General features: G+C 41.8%; 1 protein-coding gene across 3 annotated transcripts in view; it reads right to left on the minus strand.

Moving 5' to 3' along the window:
- Positions 1-87: 87 nt before the first annotated feature.
- Positions 88-15,515, minus strand: part of LOC126268083 (mothers against decapentaplegic homolog 4) — a 172,055-nt gene continuing 156,627 nt past the window's right edge. For all 3 annotated transcript variants that reach the window (XM_049973570.1, XM_049973572.1, XM_049973571.1), the window contains one exon: positions 88-2,343. In XM_049973570.1, the coding sequence (XP_049829527.1) occupies positions 2,263-2,343 (81 nt within the window). In that variant the 3' untranslated portion in view covers positions 88-2,262. The remainder of the gene's footprint in view (positions 2,344-15,515) is intronic.

A 15,515-nucleotide genomic window follows, 5' to 3' on the forward strand; every position in this document is an offset into this window, starting at 1 on the left:
TATATAATGGGAAATGGCACCCTAAAAGAGTTCCTGAAAGTAATGTGAACAAATAGAAACATTTTTTTAAAATTCTGAAACAATTAATCACAGTGATTTCTTAAGATAAAATTTATTTTCTTTCACATACAAAGTAAAACATCTCAGTAGAAATAGGTGCAAGTTTGCTCTTCAGCAGCAAGATGCTAAAGCTTTTCATGAAGACATGATTCTTTCATTTCTAGCATTACATAAATGATTGCAATGCTCTAAGAACATAAATTTTTTGTTAACATCCACTGACATACACAGAAATCTTCTGAATGCATGAGGATTCCATATAATTCTTATGTTCACAATTATACCAGTTTATCCACATGAGTAATATTTACATTATCAGTTATGTGTATTTTTCACTGTCAGCAAGGTGCATTAACTGAATAATATTACTGATTGGGCAAAAAATACAGTCCACTTCCTAATGCATTCAGTATTACATTCACACAATTTCTTAAGCAGTGCTCTTAGCCACGTACATAACCTGCTACATAGAATCTCAATCATCCACCACTCTAAGCTTTTAATACATTTGATTAGTTTAGGAACTATAATCCCATGGTCATGTTCCTCGATGTACAAGTTGCTGTTAGTAAATGTGTGGCACAACCTTCTCAGAGTCCATCAGCTATGACAGAATGACATACTACAAATGACTTGAAATTAAGTGACTCATGCCAAAAGATAACAAAATCAAATGCTTCGGGAATAGGTTAGGCCTGTTGAGGCTAACATATGCATCAGAAAGCAGGTCAGGCATTAGGATAAAAAAAATTATAAAAGCAAGCAAATAGATCTCTCAGTTATGACTGATTTACATAGCAAGACTTAATACAATAACTAAAGAATCTTCATAAAGGAAGGAGCATGCTGGGAACCATAATATACAGCAGGGAATGACCACCTACTTGCCTATCAGGAACAATGAAACCAATTTGACAACCTTACATCGTACTGAGACTATTTCATTTATCACTGTCCATGATAATGCCATTAGAGGCAGTCACAATTTTTATATTCTCTACAAATGCGTGTAAAGAAACAAGCTAAAAAGTCAATGCATACTAAATCTTTACTGAAAACTGACTTGATGCCACACTATCAGGGTCACATGCATCAAATACAAACATTTGAACTAAATTAATTCATCAGGCTTTTGTAATAGCAGTCACTTTTCCATACATTTACCTTAGATTCTGTGAAACTTATTACTTTTTTGAATCCAAGCTAGATATACAATATTAGCATATGTCTTTCATGCTTTTCTTCTGGTTTCACGAAGGAGACATGTACTTTTCACTTCTATAAAAAGCCTTCACTGATTAAAAATCAGTCGAAGAAAATCTCACAACAGTAGACACACAAGCTTTAACATCTGTCTTTTGCAGAAAGGATCACTCACTCATTTATTCCGAAGTTGCATCTTATTACAACTGAACTCTACTTCCATTATGCAACTATCTTCTTGGAGACATACACAGCTCTTACCTAAATACAAACTGCTGTGAAGATTCACATTTCACAGAGTACCTACATTCGACTCTGCTCTGGTCAACAAATCTGACAGGAGTTACATTTCTCTGTCTGTGGACGTGATCCACTGCCCACCAGACCTTATCATATATTAAAAACAGGGAAACACCCTCATTCAAAGGCTGTCACTTGTTCCCAAGAGCATTACATCACAATATCCTTATATTTATTTTGCAAAACAACTCCAACATTAACGATTTCCTTGCATTTTCACCTCACAAAATCCTTTGCTGCCAGCATTGTTTCCTATAAACTACAATTTTTAAGTGGTTACCTTCATTTTATACAAACAATGTGCTAGATTGCACATACATGCCTCGTTACAAAGACTGCTCTTCTATTTAGGCTGATAGAAGGGAGCTGTAGTTGCCAGTCAGCACAGATTCTACCACAAAGATTCTCTGCATCTATATGTAATGTTTAAACTGCATTACAATTTGGCACATGTCTGTTTAAATATCAAACTTCCATCCTGAACGTAACTTTGTGCCATTTCTGATAAACACTTGACTGTACAGCATAACGAACATCAAAAAGTAGTAAAAATGCTTTGATAAAATACTTTAAGTGTAGTCTCAAAGGGAATGGATTGTATCGACTGATACATCCTGACTTGTACTCAGAAACAGTAATAAAGTACAAAATAAATACAGATGGGCAGTGCAACATAACATCATGGAACAATAACCTCTTTCACTCGATACCTCTTGGTCCATCAATTGGCATCGTGTGTAGAACCTCGTCCAGCAACTGCAATGCTCTGTGCAGGTGTACCTGAAATAAATTACTTTTATTAGCTGCTGAGGAGTGCCCACACTACACAGGAAAAATCAATCTCCCTCTCTTGTGTGTGTAAGGGGGAGAGAGAGGGGTGGAGGGATAGAGTGATGGGGAGGAGTTAATGAAGGGGAGGAAGGCATGAAGGCAGGAATGAGGGGTGGAGGCCGGGGAGGAAAGGAGTGGGATGAGGTGAGGGAGGGGAGAAGGGAGAGAGTGATGGGAGTAGTAATATGGGAGATAATGAGGAGTAGTAACAGGTAATGGGTGGGTGGGGGACAGGGAAGTGAGAGTGTGGTGCTGGAGGGAGAGAGTGAAGGGGGGTAGGTGACTGGATGAGATTGGGGAGGGAAGTGGGAATGGGGCCAGAATATTATTAGAATGTAAGAGAAAACCTAGCTAGCTCTTCAATAAAAATAATTAAATATTGTACACAAAAAGATATTGACATCTTTGCAGCAGCTTTTTTTGATTCAATGAAAGGAATAGCAAAGTGAAGGAAAGAAATAAGTAGAAAATTTCATTGGCAGTGGAGAAATCAAGAAGCATGCAGGGAAAAGAAATATGGGAGTGGACAGTCAAAATACAGATCAATAGCACCACAATGGTCCATCTCTGTAGCTGATTGGTCAACACAGCTGAATACCTTTTGGGGGACTGAGCCTCGATTCTTGGTACTGCTAGGGGTTTTATCTTGGCGGTATGACTGGAACAGTGTGCATTCGGCATCATGAGGCCAACCGAGTTGTTATTGAACTACATAATAGCAGTTCCAATGTCAATAAACCGGACAGTGGATAGGAGGACAGTGTGGCGACCACGTGTCCCTTGATTCTGCATCCAATAACGCCATTGACAGAGCATGACACACTAGTGGATCACACTCAACTGGCCCATCTAAGGCCAGAATGAGTAACATTATGTATCTTTACCTAGCAGCACAATGAGAGGGAGTAGAAAAGAAAGCAAATAGGGATGGAAATAAGTGTAGAGTAAAGGGGGAAACTATCAGGAATCAAAAAGCACCCTACAAAAGTTACATACTGTGAGGGAAGGAAATACTGCGAAAGACTGCAGTTCAGGGAAAGAACCACAAAAGATAGCAATAAGAAGACATTAAAATACAAAAAAAACCAATATAAAGTTGATATTAACAGACGTGAACGTGTATACCTCTTGGAAGTATTGTTTGCTACCCCCCTCTCCATATTCTGCTGACATGGCACCCACTGATTTCTTCCTCTTTCTTTGTGTGAAGAAACCACTGCATGGCAGACATTTGCAGAATTACATCAAGGTGATTGTAGAGATTTAATAGCTTCCTGAACAGCCAAAAATACAGTCATCTAGAACCAAGATCTCTACCAAGTCACCCATTGTGGGAAATATAATTCTGCTGTAGCTAGCAACTTAATCGTCGTCACATTTGCCTTGCTTAGTATAATTGGAGATTATATATATATAAAATTTCCCCTCTTGTGGTTTGGGGTAATGGCATTCTGTAAAAGATATAGAGGTAGCATGTAGCAAAGACCCAAAGCTGCAAAATGATACATGAATATGGCGCGTCTCTCTTTAATTGATGCTCTCCCAGTTATATTACTCTTCTTGAACTTTGTTATTTCATGAATAGCATTACCACATCCAGTTTTTGGGAGGATTGTCCTGCTGTCCAGAATCCCAGCTAAAAGGACTCAGGACATACTTTTACCCTAATCTGCAAATCACATGAAGGAAGAGAAAAAATAATTGTGTGTGAACTTACTCCTCCAGCCACTATATATGATCCAAAAATACACACTTGCCTGTTAAATTGGTGATTATTTGGTGGCTGAGTTGCCAGCACCTTTAACATCCTTAATGATGAAGAAGGTTCTTCAACTTTGAGGAGGAAAGTTAAAAGGTATACAGCTTTCAACAAAGACTGGTTAGACATCAGAGATTTACATCTATGGTTGATGAAAGAAAATGACATCATAGCAAAGTTTGTGAATTGCCTTGCCACGTTTTTGATAAAACTTGGAGGAAAAAATGCTGCAGTGGATTATTAGAAGATACAAACCTGTATGCTGGCACAACAACAGAGTTGTAACAAAAGAACAATTATAACTTTCTTTGGTGTTAACCATGGGACACACCAGAAATTACTTGATTTTTATAAAGATTCCAAAGAAGCCCACAAAGAAATTTTCCACGCAACAAAGAATATTGCAGAATCTAATTGCTTCCATCTAAAAAAGTATGTGCATGCAGTGCTGACAATGCTCTCGTGAACTATGGAAAAACAACTCAGTTTTCGCTTACTGAAAAACGAATGTCCATCCGTATAGAGGGCTGACTGCAACTGCCTTGTCGTAAGTAATACTGTAAAACATGATTTGAAAACCTTTCAGTACGATGAAGAGGCATTATTTCTCAAAATCTACAGTGAATTTGGTTGGGCTGTATCAAATGTTAGTCACTGAGAGAATTTTCAGAGTTTGTGGAGACAGAGTTTACGGGAATTTTATGACAGAGCCTCAATTGACAGAGTTGTATACTGCTGGTCTGCCATCAATTTGTATTTTATTTCAAAGACAAGAAAGATTGTTCAAGACTGATTTGACAGTTTGTGACATCAAGTGGGGAGCAGGATGCTGAAGAAACTTAACATTCACTTCCTGAATGCTATCTATATTCTCTGCAACATATTTTGCCTGCCCCTGTTTGAAACTGCCATTAGAAAACTGGAAAACTGCTGTATTATTTCTGTTTAGTTTGACATAATGATAAGGGGCCTTAAGAGCAAGCTAGAGAGCAGGAAACAAGAATGAAAGGTTATGAAAGCCTGGAACAAATTGCAAGATCACAGAGGCAGGGGTTTTGAAAATGTTGTACAATGTTTCTTGTGAAATTGCAGCATTGATTATTTGTCCTAAAACTGTAACTTTTCTGAGGACAACATGTTCAATTTTCTTACTAGTTTTTTGCGTAACAAAAAATAAGAATTTTGTCTGCACTGGCATTATTTTTTAAGGGTTACAAATCAACTGAATCTCACCATGCATGAAAATCAGCTACACAGTGAATTCTGCGACTTCTATAATGTGTATCCTGGACTGGATAAAACTATGGAGATTTGGATAGATTTCTTCAAGCAGCAGACAGCAATTTATTGATGTCTTCCATTCCCAACTGCTTAAGCTTATATCATACACATTTTCAGTCCCTACCCGTAACTCATTCGCTGAAAGAATCTACAGTTTGATGAAGACCCAATGGTCAATGTCCTTAGTGGAAAGAAAACTTTTGACTTTTCTGAAAGTGGGGGACGACAGTGAAGAACTACCAAAAATAGCAATCAATAACACAAAGTATTATGGACAGTGTAAATTACTGTAGGTCTAGCATGTTTCAGACAACCTATCATGCTGTAACCACTCCTCAATTTTCTTTATTCTTCCATCCTCCCTGTAAAAGCAAAAGCACAAATGCACCTCACGTATACTAGTGTTTGTCAACTATTTTATGTCTTGAAGTATGCTACATTCTATTATTATAGTTATAGAGTTTTTATTGTTAACACTGTGATGCAAATAATTTTGCATAAAGTTAAGTGGTTCATGAGCTAGCTTGATTTGAAGATTTCGTAAGTTCACCTCTATGCAAAAATCTAAAACCTTAAATTTAATTTTCAGAACCAACCATCAACCAGTTTTATTTATGGATGTCCATCCTATTGCATGGACGAGGGACGTCAGCTGATGTATATATGAGAGAAAGTACCACTACAGCAGAGAATGTCTTTATTGTCTTACACAACTAGTTTTAGCGGCACATTACCACCATCACTAAGCCCCACCACTGCCAAAAGAGTATTAGATTTCCTCAGTGCATTTATTGTGAATTTCTTGTTACTAGTACACGTGGGCTAGCTTTCTTCAGGAGTCTCTACTCGACATCGTGTTGTCTCCAATGCAATCACATGTACGTAACCAAAGCCAAATATTGCTGAGCTTGAGAAAATTATTAGTTTCTCTCAAAAATCTACATTTTAAAAGTTATTAGTTAAGTAAGATTTGATTCTTAAAGTTGTAAACCAAAGTAGATGATAAGTTCTCTAAATTCTGCACATCGTTTAAATTAATTTTTAAGGCAACATTTCCTGAAGAAGGCATTTCAAAGCACCAGCTAAGGCAAATGGATGTGTAATTGCAGTTATTAGAAATTCTTTCCAGACACTCAGATTTATTAGGTCTTTACAAAACTGCTAGAGGTACATGTGACTGCATTGGCGACAACACGGTGTTGAGTAGAGACTCCTGAGGAAAGCTAGCCCCCATGTACTAGTAACAAGGACTCCACAGTAAATATGCCAAGGAAATCTAATACTCTTTTGGCAGTAATGGAGCCAGAGGATGGCAGTAATATGCCACCGAAATTTGGCGTGAGAGAGAATAAAGAGATGCTCAAGGTACAGCTGTGGTGTTACTTTCTCTTACATCAACCAAATTTGTTGGCCAAGAATTGTTGACGCTGTAAAAATAATTAGTTTCTCTCAAAAACCTATATTTTAAATAAAATCTGATTTTTAAAGGTGTAAACCAATGCAGATGCTGATTTCTCTAGATTCTGACATTGTTTAAATTAATTTTTTAAGGAAATGTTTCCTAAAGTTGGCACTTCTAAGTAGCATCTAAGGAAGACACTCATGTTTCTCAGTTTTTCACAGAACTGCTACAGTAGTCCACAGTTCCTAGACACTTTTAGAGCTAAAAGAATTAATGACAAAAAATATGTACTGCAAAAAATAAAAGCAAAGTAGTACAGGATGTCGTAAAGCATGAAACTGGAAAAGGCAAACTCATGTATAATTACACACAAATCAAAGATGGAGGTACAATAAAAGAAAATCATCAAGAACTGCCAAATTTTTGTAAATGACTACACACTAAAATGTCATTACTCTGGCCCTCAAGAGTCCATCCTCTCAGTAATCTGGCCTAAAATCAGCCTCAAGCAGGAACAATGAACAATAATGAATTCTCTTGTGCAACAATATTGTTAGGCTTGAACAGACAAAGGGAGAATCAAAAACATACAAGAAAGTTATGATGAAAGTGATAAGGAAGAGCACACAAAACGAGAGAACATAAAGATATCTCACACTGCTCGTGCTGAAGCTGCATATGTTTTTCTGCAGTACATTATGCAACAATCAGAAAAATGCAGTACTGATGTAATGCTCGTAAAACTGTTGTGTGATAAAGCACACTGCTGTCGTGTCTCATCATTGTGACAATAAAAATTTGGGATGTGTTTTATAGTGAGTGATACTACTGTATATGTACACACTCAAGAACTAAGTTTTCTATGAAAATGAATGTATCTTTGGATAACGTATAACCTGTGTGTGTTTACATTACATTTAAGACACTCTCAATAATCTGGCACCTGTATGTGTATAGAATGGTCAGATTAGAAGTGTCTATCACATTTCTCTGGTATTGTGTGTGTGTGTGTGTGTGTGTGTGTGTGTGTGTGTGTGTGTGTGTGTTTGTGATCTTATGGGCGCCCAACAACGAGGTTATCAGTGCCCTGACATTTAGTAAAACAAACAAATGTGGATAAGAACTAAAACTGTCATACAAACATGACCGAGCGAGGTGGCGCAGTGGTTAGCACACTGGACTCGCATTCGGGAGGACGACGGTTCAATCCCGCGTCCGGCCATCCTGATTTAGGTTTTCCGTGATTTCCTTAAATCGCTCCAGGCAAATGCCGGGATGGTTCCTGTGAAAGGGCATGGCTGAATTCCTTCCCTGTCCTTCCTTAATCCGATGAGACCGATGACCTCGCTGTCTGGTCTCCTTCCCCAAAACAACCAACCAACCATCATACACACATGCACTCAAAATGACAACACAATCACACTATTGCACAGGCACTCTCACATGCACTAAAACCAATAAGGAAGCAAGATAGCTAATCAAGAAATTAAAACTGAAGGAAAACAAAACACGGAAGAGTTAAAAGAACAGTACAGGGAAATATAACTGGCTGACCACTTACAAAACACTTGGGTGAGCCAGCCACCCTTTTGACACTTTAAAAACATCTCCCCAAAATCTTATTAAAAACGTGGGACAATTCACAAAACTTTAAAATGTGAACCACATTCGTTTGAGGATTATGTAAAATAGACTGCAGATCTGCCAGCAAATCCGCTGCTGTCCACTAGTTAGCAAATAAAATGCAGTCCAATAAAATGTGGCGCACCGTGATCTGCACGCCACAAGCACCACACATCGGAGGGTCCTCTCGCTGGAGTCAAAATCCATGCGTCATAGGGCTGTGGCCAATGCGAAGAAGAGTAAGGAGGACCTAGTTCCGACGACGTGGCTGGAAGGAAGTTTGCCACAGCCGAGTTGTGGGCTTGACGACATGGAGCTTGTTGTCGGTCACTTCTAGCCAATCATCTTCCCAACGACACACGACTTATACCTCAACAGTAAGGTGAGAACATGCAGGTGCAGGGGGATAGTACACCGAAAGACCTGACAGTCAGGACATCCTTCCTTGGCTGCTCGATCAGTCCTTTTATTCCCCAGAATTCCCACGTGGCCTGGTACCCAGCAGAAAGACACCACCTTCCCCAGCCGCTGTTGTTGGAGGAGGGCATCCTGGAGAGTCTGGGTTACTTTATCTGCTGGGTACAAATGTTGGATAGAGTAAAGGGTGCTCAGAGAGCCTGAACAGATGAGAAATCTAACACTGTGAGACTGTCTGATCTGCTCCAGTGCCTGCAAGATCACATATAATTCTGCTTCGAAGATGGTAAATTCGGGAGGCAGTCTAACCTTGAGGACACAATCCGGGAAAATGAGAGAGCAAGCAACACAGTCACCCTGCTTAGACCCATCCATAAAACAGCTCATGATTGTGGTGCACAGATAAAATGGTAGAAAATACCGCACTAAAAACAGAAGCAAGAGCGCTATCTCTCCTGTACCGCACCAAGTCTAAAATCACTCTGGGCTGCTCCAGTAACTAGCGTGGCAGACAGTTAAAACCCTGGATTTGGGGTCAGACTGGTGCCAGATTGAATGACTCCAGCACATGGATCCCAAATGGCATCGGGCTTATGGGCGGTTGGTAAAAAGGTGCTCCAGATGTGAACGAACAACAGTATGGTGTGCAGGTGAAGTTGGAGATGCAAGGAACTTACAAGCTTAGTTCACCATGAGGAGCTGGCACCGGATAGTAACTGGTGGTCCCCCGCCTTACCACAGAGGCTGGGTATGGGACTGGTTCGATAAGCACCCGTGACCAGCCAAATCCCCTCAAGGTGGGCAGTGTCAATGAGCCACAAAAAAGAGGGCCTCGTTGACCCATACACCGTGCACCCGTAGTCCAGCCGCAAATGCACAAAAACTGGAGGAGACGTGCCCTGTTCACTCCCTAAGATCTGTGACTAAGGCACCTGAGGGTGTTCAGCATCTTCAGGGTTCGGGCTTTCAAGTCCCGCAAGTGTGGCAACCATGACAATCTGGAGTCAAAAATGAGGCCCAGAAACAGCACTGTGTCTCTAACCCACGCACGCACGCACGCACACACACACACGCACACACACACACGCACACGCACACACACCAAAAACCCATCTTTGCAGCCCACTCCTCTAACCACCGCACCGTAAGTTGCAACTGACGGCCCACTGTTGCAACACTGGGGGAGGAGCAGAAAGCAGCAAAATCATCCACAAATAAGGAGCACTTTACAGGACTCCTTACCATAGATGTGATACTGCTGATGACTATGGCAAAGAGCGTAACACTTAAAACACTGCCCAGAGGGACACCATTCTCCTGCTCAAATTGATCAGAGAGTGTGGCACCAACTCGGGTGCAAAAACAAGACAGGAAAGACAGAATGAAAATGGAGAGATGGCCACAAAAACCCCACTGATGCAGTTGCAAGAGTATACAGTGTCTCTAACAAGGGAACCTTCCCATTGCAGCCCCCTCAGATTTAGTTATCAGTTGGGACGGTGGATAGGCCTTCGGATACTGATCACAGATCAATCAAGAAAACAGGAAGTAGTTGTGTGGAACTATGAAAAAAATAAGCAAAATATAGAAGATAGGCAACATCAAGCATAGTGTGAGCTTAGCAGCGCAGTGGTCCCATGGTGAGCGGAACGAGAGGTCCTTCGTTCAAGTCTTCCCTCGAGCCAAAAGTTTACTTTCTTTACTTTCGCAAGGTTATGATCTGTCCGTTCGTTCATTGACATCTCTGTTCACTGTAATAAGCTTAGTGTCTGTGTTTTGCAATCACACTGCAAAACCGTGCCTCTCCAATGGGAACCGAAAACATTTGATTGCAAGGTCATAGGTCAACCGATTCCTCTACAGGAAAACACGTCTGATATATTCTATACAACACTGGTGACAGCATGTGCGTCACATGACAGGAATATGTTGTCGACTCACCTAACTTGTACACTTGGCGAATGGATAAAAAGATTCTTCTACCTTGCTCGATTTAGGTTTTCTTGTGGATGTGATAATCACTCCCAAAAAAGTGATGAAAACATAAGAGTTTGTCACATAAACTGCAACAAATGAATGCAACACTTCCACAGTTGCACAGTTTTCCCTGTGCTCTGTCAAAACATATGTTTTTAATGTTTCCAAATTTTTCTGTGTGTAGACCGTCAAATCCTGCATATGTCCAAGCAAATACAACATGTCCTGGAATTTTGGAGAGTGAAGTTGATTATGTGTGAGTGCCTGAACTTTGAGGGTCTGAAAATAAAAAATTAAACTTTTCACTCAAGGGAAGACATGAACCAAGGACTTCTCGTTCCGCAGCTGATCACACTAACCACGAGACCATGGTGCTCCTGAGCTTATACTACCCTTGATGTTGCCTATCTTCCACATGGAGTACTCAGTTTGTATATTTTGCTTATTTTTTTCATAGTTCCACACAACTTCTTTGTGTTTTCTCGATTGATCTGTGTTCAGTTTTTCAAGGCCTATCCATTGTACCAACTTATAACCAAATCTGATGGGGATGCGATGGGGAGGTTCCCTTGCAAGTAGTATCATATGTCTTACTTGTATCAAAGAAAATGCCAATACAGTGATACTTATGGAGGAAAGCCTGCTCAGTAGCCGCCTCTAGGAGGGCCAGGTTGTCTACAGTGGACCAATATCGGTGGAATCCACACTGAGAATGGCTAAGGAGTTGCCTGGTCTCTAAAAGCCAGACCAGATGACTGTTAACCATTCACTCCATGGTCTTTCCTATACAGCTCGTGAAGGTGATGCTCCGATAACTACTTGGACATGTGCAGTCCTTTCCTGGTTTGAGGAGAGGGATCAGAGTTGCCTCCTTTCAAGAGTTGGGAAAGTTGCCTGCCTGCCATATTAGATAAAAACATTCAAGGAGGATTTCCTGAAACACTGCTGGCACATGTGGAAGCATGTATACTGGATGTGGTTGTGACTGGGTGTAGTGTCATAAGTCTCAGCCAGTGCCAATTTGATCTCCCACATGAAGAAAGGGCAGTTGTAGGCCTCAGAACAGTTGGACCTGAAGTCCAACTTTTCCCTCTCTACAGATGCTCGATAGCGATGAAACACTGGATCCTGACTTGCAGTGGCAGTAGTTTGTTCTAAATGCTTGGCCAGCATCTGAGCAAAGTCTCTGGGTGTCATCTGAAGGCACCCTTGTTTCAGCACTGCTGCTATGGGTAAATGGCTGCATGTACTGGAAATCCTCTAGATGGCTTCCCATACTTTTGTGGAACAAGTGGAACAGTTGATGGAAACCAGGAACTCCTTTGATGACCATTTTTTGCCCTCTTTAAAGACATGGTGAGCCTTGGCTCTCGCAATTCGAAAGGCGGTGAGATTATCCACTGTAGGGTGGCATTTAAACTGTCGTAGAGCTGCACACCTGTCCCAGATGGATGAATGGCACTCTTCTGTCCACCAAGGTACAGGTTTCTGCTTAAGTGGGCCGAAAGACTTTGGTGGGCCGAAAGACTTTGGTATGGTCAGGTCAGCAGCATGGTGGATCACACGTGTGATGTTATCCACCCATTTCTGAATGCTGTCTCAGTATTCTAAGACAGCCAACCAACTGAATAGCAGCCAGTTAGCCCTGCCAATCATCCATGTTGGCAGCTTCTATTCTAGCTGGAATGAAGGTCATCAATGACCTCCCAATTGGTTTGGACGGGAGGGCAGAGGGATAGGTCGATGGCTGAGAATGATCCAGTAGCAGCATAGAAATGAGTCGAAGTACCAGTGTTGAGGATGCACACAACACTTGAGATGTCAGGAGGCTCTCCAAAACTCGATCCTGAGGGCAAGTAGAGGTTGAGCCCCATAGGACATGATGGGCATTGAAGTCTCCCAGGAGGAGAAATGGTCAAGGAGTTGTTCTATAAGATCAAAGTCTACTGCATCCAGAGGAGGTAAATGAAGGGAGCAAACTGTAAGCCCCCGATGTGAATGAATTTCACGTGCAACTGCTTGCAGGTTGGTACCCAGGTGGAAAGCAGAGGAGTGGTGACCATTATTGACAAACACGGCGACCCCTTCTTTGGCCCTTTCCCCAGTCAGGTCCTCCGTGGGACAGAGCATATAGCCCCTTAGTACAGGAGCATCAGATGCTTTTAAATGTGTTTCCTGTAAACCCATGCACAGGGGGCATTGCTGTGCTACGAGTTTCAGTTCCTCCACAAGTGTCCAGAATCCATTCACGTTCCACTGTATAATGGGAGCCATCTATCAGTGTGAGACTACCTTCATCCTGACTTTCTGCTGGGGAGGGGAGCCCACAATCAGTGGAGGCTCTGTTTTGGGGTGAGATGATTGCCCCAGTCTGACATCAATCTCCATTGCCTCTGAAGAAGAGTCGAGAGAGACATCAGAGAGAATGACATCAACATCAGTCCCTGCAGTCTCCTTCAGTGGGAGAGTCTTTGCTTTTGATTTCGATTTTTTGGTTTGAGGCGGCTTTGGAGTCACAACCTCAGAAGTGGTAGGGGGTGTAGCAGTGCTGGGTGGTGCACAAGACTTGACCTGTGGAGGAGCTGGAAGGGCTACGATATCAGCAACCACGGCCTTTTATGAAGTTCAGGGAGGAGGGGCATGCTTCAAAGTAACTGCAGCAGCACATGTGCATTGACGAACACAGGGGCTAGTGCTGACAGTAGCAACCTCCTTTTGTGTAGTAGCATCAGTTTTCAGGACAGGCCAATTCAGAATGGAAGAAAAAGGCAGCGAACGTGGGTGGCTGCACATGGACCTGTATAACTTCTTTGCTTCACCATATGGGATGTGCTTTGTGATTTTGATCTCCTGGATCTTCCGCTCCTCGAGGAAAACTATGCAGTCCCTGCTCCACACAGAATGATCCCCAGAGCAGTTGACACACTTTGGAGGAGAGGAGTAACCAATTCCCTCATGGGTGGCTTCCCCTCTGCAGCCAAGAGTAGTGTGCCCAAAGTGCTGGCATTTAATACACCGCATTGGATTGGGGTAATAAGGCCGTACACTGAGATGATGAAACCCACCTTCACTTACCCTGGTAGTTTGGTGGTGTTAAAAGCAAGGAAACGATTCTGATTTGACGAGAGCACCATCGACCCGTTTCATAATGTGTTGCACGTTGACAATGCCTTCCTGGGAACATTCAGCTTTCAGTTCTTCTTGGGAAATGTCAACTAGATCCCTGCAAGTCACAACACCTTTGCTGTGGTTCAGGGTGTTGTGCAATTCAGTTTCTATTGCAAACTCCCCGAGGCATTGTGCTTTTTGAAGGTTCTTGACTTGTTGGAAGCAAGATGTTTCAACCAACAGGGTCTCATTTCACAAGCGATGCCTTTCTGTATGTAAAATGGTGAAACTTTGTCAAAACTCCCCTCTTTTCTTTTAACTATAAGAAACACATTTTGTTACTACTGACTGAATCAGGAGGACTGGCTACACGAGCCCTCTTGTTGGACTGGACATTGGTACCATTCAGCGGCCCACCCTTACCGCTGGGTGGGGAGTAAAGAGAATTTTGGAGGATCCATTTCGGTCCCACAAGCAGCTAGGAAAATAAGGGTTCATTGAGACAGAGCCCCAAGTGCCTGAGTAATCCTTAAACAACTGAGATGCGGCAGGTTCCCCAGAGGTTGCCCGCTAATGACTGTTCCACCTCAACAGCCATGCATCTCATCAGTGCACAGCACACCTTGAGACTGGGTTTTAAGATCTTTGTTCCCTGTGACACACAAAATTCCACCGTCGCACTGTGCGGTGGTCACTGAAGCACGTCCAGAGCTTACAGCGGCACAGAACTGGCGGCACTTACCAGTCCCCAGTTTAGGAACCCCGGGGTCGCCAAGCCCGTACTCAGCAAACAAATGCCGAGGATGATCATGTTACAGGCATATTCTTAAACTTTAGCAAGGCTTTAGACACTGCTGACCATAAAATACTAATAAACAAGCTAGAAGCACTGTGTGTAATAGGAATAGCAAATGAGTGGTTCCAGACTTTCCTGGAACAGTGGGTGCAGACGGCAGGAGAGATTACATGACTGCTGGTAACAAATTTTTAGTAGAACAATTGTCAGACCAAGGAAAATACAAACACAAGTGTCCGTCAGGGTAGTATACAGGGTCCAATTCCGTTCTTAATATATATTTCCATGACTTTCCAGACAGTTTAAGACGTGGTGTTTGCTGATGACAGAAACATCACGCTCACTGATAAAACACCAAAATGCAAAGAAAAGTAAATGAAACCTTCGAGGACATTTATGACTGGGCAGTGCGCTATAAGTTATGTTGAATATAAAGAAAACAAACAATATGCACTTCAGCATAATGAGGGAAAACAACTGTCACATTAAGCTTAGGTGATGAATCTAAAGACTGTGTAACAAACACAAAGTTTTTAGGGATGAATACTGATAGTCAGTTATCATGAAATGAACACACAAAGGTACTGACAAAAATAGTGTCATCAGCGTGTTGTGCTCTTAGCATCCTATCATCAGTGTGTAGCAGTCAATGTATTGCAGTGACGTGCAGTTCCTATGTATGCACAATTCTTAGCTAGGCGATTCTTCTCTGGGTATTGAAGACACACAAAGCATGGAAACAGTTTTTGAACGGTAGA

Source organism: Schistocerca gregaria, chromosome 4 (assembly GCF_023897955.1).
Source record: "Schistocerca gregaria isolate iqSchGreg1 chromosome 4, iqSchGreg1.2, whole genome shotgun sequence".
NCBI classification, from domain to species: Eukaryota; Metazoa; Arthropoda; class Insecta; order Orthoptera; family Acrididae; genus Schistocerca; species Schistocerca gregaria.